This window comes from Hippocampus bargibanti, linkage group LG07 (assembly GCF_051943395.1).
Source record: "Hippocampus bargibanti isolate YZ-2025 linkage group LG07, ASM5194339v1, whole genome shotgun sequence".
NCBI classification, from domain to species: Eukaryota; Metazoa; Chordata; class Actinopteri; order Syngnathiformes; family Syngnathidae; genus Hippocampus; species Hippocampus bargibanti.
In genome coordinates, this window is record NC_142740.1 from 3190001 (window position 1) to 3198139 (window position 8139).

The following is an 8139-nucleotide window of genomic DNA, read 5'->3' on the forward strand; positions in this document are numbered from 1 at the left end:
AAACTCCATCCATAAAGATAAGAGTCAAAATGGAGCAATATGGAAATTTTGTTGTTTTAATTATAAATAAATAAATCAATGAATAAAAAAATACATGCACATTCAGACATAAATAAGTACAGATAAATATATGCATAAATATATAAATAAACACAAATAAATAAATAAATTTCAGCAATTAATAAACAAGCACATAAATACATGAATAAACACATACACATATAAATAAACACACATATAAATGAACACAAATACATACATTAACAAATAAATAAACAACTACACAGATACATAAAAAACACACATTTATGAATAAATACATATATGAACAAATAAACTATATTCATGCATACAAAAACATTAACATAAATACACACATTAACAAATAAATATCTGCTACATAAATACAAACAGACAAAAAATAGATTCAAACTTAAGACAAAACCAATTTTACCAAGACTCCACCCAAAAAGACAAGTTAAAATTGAACAATTTGGCAATTATTTTAATTAAAAAAAAATAAATATTAAAAAAATACATGAATCAATGAATGAATGAATAAAAGGGATTGTAATTTAGGTTTGCTTTCCTGCCAGGAACCCCTGAAAAAGAAAGGACGTGCGGTAATTCCGACGAAAGAAGAAAAAGAAGAAACAAATTCCAATTTCATTATCAAACAGAAACCCAAGAAACAAGGAGCCACCAAAAAGGAGGTCCAAATTGAAAAACCCAGGTCTGTATCTAAAATAAAAAAAGTAGCAATTTAGCTAGCTAGCTGGTTGGCTGGCTATCTGTTAGCTATCGAGCTGACTAGCTGGCTATCTATTCAGCTAACTAGCTATCTAATAGCTAGCTCGTTGGTTACCTGGCTATCTATTAGCTCTCTATCCAGCTGGCTGGCTATATCTTTGATATCTATTAGCTAGCTAGTTGGCTGGCTATCTATTAGCTATTTAGCTAACTGGCTGGCTATCTATTAGCTATCTATACAGCTATCTGGCTGGTTACCTGGCTATCTATTAGCTCTGTATCCAGCTGGCTGGCTATCTATTCGATATCTATTAGCTAGCTAACTGGCTGATTATCAGCTATCTATCTATCTATCTATCTATCTATCTATCTATCTATCTATCTATCTATCTATCTATCTATCTATCTATCTATAGCTATCTATTAGCTATCTATCTATCTATCTATCTATTAGCTAGCTACCTGGCTATCTATTAGCTATCTATTGGCTAACTAGCTGGCTGACTAGCGATCTGGCTATCTGTTAGCTATCTATTAGCTAGCTAGCTTTTTATTCATTTGAGTTATTTCGGGTTGAGTGAACGCTGGCGCGTCTGGCTGCCACTGCTCACCCACAGACAAACTTATCCTGTGACTGTAAAGTAACCTTGAGAGTTTTGAAAGGCGCTTATAAATGAAATGGATTATTATTATTATTATTATTATTATTATTTACTCACTTTTCCGCCATCTTGAATTCACAGTGGCGCCATGTGTCTTGTTTCCCCAGTTCCCTGGAGTTGCCCTACGGGACACCGTCGGAAAACAAACAGCGCAAGGACCCCACCTCCAAATCCCAACAACCCCCCACCAGCGTCCCCAAAACCAAAGCGCAACAGAATCCCAAATGTGAGTCTCCGGCATGCAACCTATATATTATTGTCCCCTTTGACGTGTTGACCTCATTGGCTGTCTTCCCACAGACGAAGCAAAGTCGGAAGAAGGTCGCTCTTCTCTGTTAGCCAAACTGCTTTCCAGTTCCGTGCAGGAGCTGAATCACAGCAGCAGTTCGGAAGGCGAGAAGGAATTTGCCTGCCCCGAGTGGGACATCCCCGTTTGTAAAAACAGCGTCCGTAAGTGCTCATCCGCTTCACTTTTAAATACCCGATTAAAATATCTAATACCAAACATGTATGCTTTCCTCTTCAGAACTATTTGAAATATATTCATATCTGTTTGAGTAACAAGAAAGCATCTTCTCCGAATCTGAACTCTCAGAAGCCATTGTTTTGATTCTGGAGCAAGGCAGTGTGTAACCAATCGTCACGTCACAAACAAGGGGGCGGGACTTTCTGAATCTGCCCAGTTCCGAGCTCATTTTGTGGCAGTTTTGGGACACTTTAAGTCATTTTTATTGCTGTTTTGCATTTGACTAAAAATATTAGCCTGCGTGTATTTTAGATGCTATAAAACGTTTTTTCTGACGTCACTTAGGAAACAAAAGTGACGTCGGTTGTCCTTTAAAGGACAACCATTTTCAGAAAAACGTTTTATAGCATCTAAAATACCCAAAACACGCAGTATGATATTTTTATTCAGATGCAAAACACCAATAAAAATGACTAAAGTGTCCAAAATCTGCAAGAAATTGAGCTGCGAATTGGGCATTTTCAGAAAGTCCCGCCCCCAGTTCGTGACGTCACGCAAAGACGTCTTGCATTGCTCGAGAATCAAAACAATGGCTTCAGATTCGGAGAAGATGCTTTCTTGTTACACATCCAGTTATGAATTTGATTCAAATAGTTCTGAAGAGGAAAGCATACAAGTTTGCAATTGATTAAAGAATTTATTCCGTGCCATTTTGAGGCAACATTGGGGGAAAATGTATCACCCAAAAAGAGACAGAAAATGGCGTCCAAGCTCCTGTGATGAATTAATCAGCCCGTTTCCACAGGCTGATAAATTCCTTCCATGGAGCTTGGCCGCCCTCTTCTGGTGGCCTACACGAGGTTTTCAGACCAAACAAGTCCAGCAAAATACATTGATGTGATGGAATGTCTGCTACAATGTCTCTTTTTTTTCGGTCAGGGGCGTTCTTTTAGTGACGTCACGTACTGACTCGTCACCAACTCAAAAACAAGACTTCCTGAATATTCAGCGCGAGTCTTAAAACGTAAAATATAGCTAAATGCGGTGGAATCTTTGTAAAATACGCTCAGTAGAAGTCATTTGAAGCCATTTTACAAATTATGGACACAACTTGTCCGGAGACGTCGGTTGTCCTTTAAGCGAGGTTTTGAAATCCAAAGTCCATGAATGTAGTTTTGTTATCTGGTTCCAACGCGCAGAAGCCGACAGTCTCCAGCAAATCTCCATCCAGACCTTCAACGCAGACCCTTTCCTCAAGCGAACCTCCATGGCGGGGGCTTGCTCTCCACCGCCCGCACCCCCCAGCCCGTTATCCCGCGGCACCTACAGCAGTGTCCTCAACAGTAACAGGTGAGCGCGACGACCGCATTGCTCGCAACGACGTGACGTCGTTCAAACTCCCCTGTTTTTTTTTTTTTTTTTTTATTCCAGCGACATGAACCACAATAAAGCTCCAGGAAGCAAAGCTTGCTGCCCCACACCACTTCCGGGCAAAAACGGAAACCCCACTTTTGCCGCTGTTGCTGCTGGTTATGACAAGAGTCCAGGTATGAATTTGTGATGTTTTTCTTTTCTTCTGAACGTCACATGGAAATAAGTGTAGTTACAAGGTCCACTTGGACAATCTGCAGCTTTGATTTGAACAAATTTATACAGGGAAGGGGTTAAATACAGTAAAGTCTGGTTATATCGATATCGGATATACCGATAGTCCCGGTTATATCGACACTATTTCTATGCACGCACGGAGAAAATTACATGCAAACAGGGTCGGATATATCGATAGTCCCGGTTATATCGATATTTTGTCGGACTCCCTTGAATATCGATATAACGAGACTTTACTGTATTTACAATATGTTTTTTTTTCCAATATGTCAATACAGTGATCCCTCGGTTTACGAACCCCTTGGCTTACGAACTTTTTGGTTTACAAACGTTAAATTTATGAAAATTTTACCTTGGCATACGAACTATTTTTCGGGATCCACACGGAGCTCCACAATGAGTGATGTGTCGTTTGCGAACACGCCCATTCTCCTAACAAGAAAATGGCAGCGAACTCATTTGTGTCCTCTATTCCCCGCCCCCAGTCTTCGATTAAAGCCACGTGATTGGTCAAGAACGTAGCAGTGAGGGCGGGGCGTTAAACATTAAAGAGACATCCAGACAACAGAGAGAGAGAGTGATAAAATGGATAGAAAACAGTGAAATTTGAACTTGTTTCAACTTTGATAGTTCAAAGCCAGAGTGTCGACTGCAAGGTTAAAATATCCCATCAATCAGGCTCCACAAATAACCCGCACAAGCCATCTGTACACTTGATGCAAAAAGCTATCAACCCAGCTAAATAGAACACAATTGATGAGGAACTAGGTAAAATTATGGCAGAGAAAGCACCTACAAGGGATCATTCCTCAAGATGGCGAAAGAAGAAGGCTACGTTCCTCATCAAGTGTTTAATGCTGATGAAACTCCATTCCATCAAGCCATCAACGACCATCACAAATGTAAATAAAACGGATTATTCTCATTTTAATGGTTTCCTATGGAAAATATTTTTTTGGGATACACACTTTTCGCCTTACACACTCTGGGAACCATTAAGTTCGTAAGCCAAGATCCCACTGTATATAAATATCTAAACGTTTTCCAAATATAAGGCACATCACATTATAAGGCGCGACAGTAGAGCGTGGAGTAGCATTACTTCTACTATGGAGTGGACCATAGCTGCTAAATATGACTAAATATAAATATGTATTTATTGATATAATATTGTTGCCATCAGGTGGTTCTGGATCGGGCAGGGTCGAAGGCCAATCAAGGAGTCTGGCACATACGACGTCGATCGAGAGTGACAGCTCCGACAGGTAACTGATCACCATGACGATGCATTCATGCGGACGTGATGCACATACGCTAAAAATGGATGCCTTTTGTTTTGGTGATGTCACAGTTCAGGGTTATGGAGTCCCATGGACACAATTAGCGGTTCAAATTTGAACTCCGCCAACTCCTTCTCCGCTTTTGGGCCCAATAACTCCTTCAACCTGACAGGAGGTAAAAGAGACACACTTATATTTATTGTTTATTGCATACTTTTAGTGTCATTTTTCAAATTCATTTGTTTTTACCTTTTTTTTTTAATTTGTTTTGGTAACATTTTGATTTGGGTGGATTGATAATTAAAAAAAAAAATGACATTCCACAAAAAAAAAAAATATTTAGTGTACTTTGTCATTTAAAAATATTTACCAGACTATAACTTCAATGAATGCAATACGTTTTCCAAACATAATATAGAAATGTTTTCCCAATATAACATATAGATAAGTTTTCCAAATATAATAATAATAATAATACATTTCATTTATAAGCGCCTTTCAAAATATAGACATTTTCCAAATATAATATATAAATATAGAAATATTTTCTCAATACATGTGTAATATATAAATAGTTTTCCAAATATAATGTATAAATATAGACGTTTCCAAATATAATGCATTCATATGTTAGTTTTCCAAATATAATATAAATATAGATGTTTTCCACACATAAAATATAAATATATTAATATATAAATATAGAAGTTATATATATATATATATATATGTGTGTGTGTGTGTGTGTGTGTATATGTGTGTGTGTGTGTGTGTATATATATACTCACATATATACATATATACACACACATATACATATATATATATGTGTGTGTGTGTGTGTGTGTATATATATATATAATATATATATATATATATATATATACACACATATATGTATATACACACACACATATATATATATATGTATATATATATATATATATACACATATATATATATATATATACACACATATATATATATATATGTGTACACATATATATATATATATATATATATATATATATATATATATGTATATATATGTGTGTATATATATATATAGAGAGAGAGATATATATAGAGATATATATATTAAAGGTTTTCCCACACAGAACATAAATATATTACTTTTCCAAATATATGCAAATATAGAAGTTTTCCAAGTATAATATATAAATATATTAGTTTTACAAGTGTAATATAAATATAGACGTTTTCCACACATAAATATATTAGTTTTCCAAATCTAATATATGAATATATTAATTTTCTAAATATAATATCAGTATATTGTCTCCACACGTATAAATATATTACTGTTCCAAATATAATATATAAAGACGTAGTTATTTCCAAATATAATATAAATATACACGTTTTCCACACATATGTTACATTTTACTTATGGTTTTATTGTTATGTGCTTTGTTTTATTGTAAAGTGTCCTTGGGTGTTTTGAAAGGCGCTTGAAATAAAATGTATTATTATTATTATATGTAAATAGATTATATATTTCTCCGGAATTTTCTCTGAAATCCTTGTCGCTTAGTTTTCAGCGGCATGAGCGTCCAGAAACCATCTGAGCCCGAGTTGAGCTGGCCCGACTTCACCACGGTGCCGTCGTCCATCTGGGACATTCCCAGTGCGGACCCCTTGCACTCCTGGCCCAGCAGCTCCAGTTCGCCCACCGCGCCCACCTCAGTAAGATGATTCACGTCTCCCCTTTTCCTCCCGGTAAGTTAAACATGTTCTTTCTTTTTGGGGGGGGCGGTTTATTATCACAGTCACTCCTGGGAAGCAGCCACAACCCGTGGTCCACCAGCGCCGCTTTCGGCAACTCCATATGGTCGACGAGCACGGATTCGTCGCTGCACGCCTACTCGCCGGCCGTTAATTCGCCCACGTTGACGGACCCCCTGGATCCTTCCCCGTCGCCCTCGGCCGACATGAGCCGCACGTACAACCCGTGGAACATGTGGCGGCCCACGTTAAACCGGCGGAGCTCAGAGCCCTGGCCCAGTCCCCCTGAGGACTCCAATTAGAACGCCACGGAAAATGGCGGCGGGAGGTCGACGGGGGGGTAACCGGAGCGTGACAGGAACCATTTCCAGTTAGTTTTTCCCGACGTATTTTATTCACAGAGGGGGGGGGACACTTTTATTTGTTTTAACAACCCATAATGAGACGTTACGGCTAATAAGGCTGAAAGTTTGGTTCGGACGTGCGGAATCTCAGTTCAGTATTAAAAAGTTGAACGTTTTTTTTAATTGCGTGGACTTTTCAGCCAAAGCGTTAAAGCAGCTCAAATTGGACATGGTAAGCTTGGCTCTGATTGGACGTTTAATAAAAAAAAATAAAAATATAAAAAGGCTCCGCCCACCCCCCACCCCCCCGTTTTAAAAGTCCCAACAGTTACTTGAGTTTGAGGTTTGAATGACAGACACCAGGCCTTCATTTGTCAGCAAAATTACAATAAACAATTTCAGCACAGCAAACTCCTTCTGGGTCTTATTTTCTTATATCCATTTTTTTTTTATAAAGACCATTTTTTTTTCATTATAGTATATATATATATAAATATTATATATAATAGTACAGTGATACCTTCGCTTACGAACTTAATTGGTTCCCAGACAGTGCAAGGCGAAAAGTGTGTATCCCAAAAATTTATTTCCCACAAGAAACCATTAAAATGAGAATAATCCGTTCCCAGGTCACCATAAAACATAATTTTCTAAATACTTTCTAATTTTCCAAGCCTTAAAACTACACAAAATATACCTTATTTTATGTATAATAAATGTACTGTGATTTTATAATAAAAAAATGAAAGGAAAAGGAAAGAAAGACGTAGCAAAACAAAATACAGGAGCTGCTGGAAAGACAGCCACTGTCGCGGCGCCATCTTGAAGTAAAAAAAAAATAACATAATATGACAACACAAAGACAGAATCATTCATTCTTCAGCACTTGCTGTACCCTCTTTGTGACATGAAGCAGTTCTAGATGAAAATTACAAATTACATTCTCTTAATAATAATAATACATTTCATTTATAAGCACCTTTCAAAACTCACGGTCACTTTACAGTCGCATAAGTTTTTCTGTGTGTGAGCAGCGGCCGCCACACGCGCCGGTTTCACTCAACCCGGATAGAATGCTATCTAGCTACCTAGCTAATAGATAGATAGCTAATAGATCGCTAAGATTGTTGACATTGATGGTGCCCAATCACTTTTTTTTAGAACAGGCTACTAATGTTGTTGATGGAGGTGCTTGCTACCTAGCTAATAGCGTGGTAGCCAGCTAGGTAACTAGCTAGATATATGGATAGCTGGAGAGCTAAAGAAATAAAAAGAAGTGAAGA

At 37.3% G+C, this 8139-nt stretch overlaps 1 protein-coding gene across 1 annotated transcript in view; it reads left to right on the forward strand.

Moving 5' to 3' along the window:
• tmem131 (transmembrane protein 131) overlaps positions 1–7268 on the forward strand; it is a 39830-nt gene extending 32562 nt beyond the window's left edge. Inside the window, exons 29-37 of the mRNA XM_089000997.1 lie at positions 597–733; positions 1520–1638; positions 1713–1862; positions 3078–3228; positions 3310–3425; positions 4670–4751; positions 4838–4941; positions 6322–6473; positions 6557–7268. Coding sequence (XP_088857123.1) covers positions 597–733; positions 1520–1638; positions 1713–1862; positions 3078–3228; positions 3310–3425; positions 4670–4751; positions 4838–4941; positions 6322–6473; positions 6557–6814 — 1269 coding nt within the window. The 3' untranslated portion in view covers positions 6815–7268. The remainder of the gene's footprint in view (positions 1–596; positions 734–1519; positions 1639–1712; positions 1863–3077; positions 3229–3309; positions 3426–4669; positions 4752–4837; positions 4942–6321; positions 6474–6556) is intronic.
• The last annotated feature ends 871 nt before the right edge of the window (positions 7269–8139 follow it).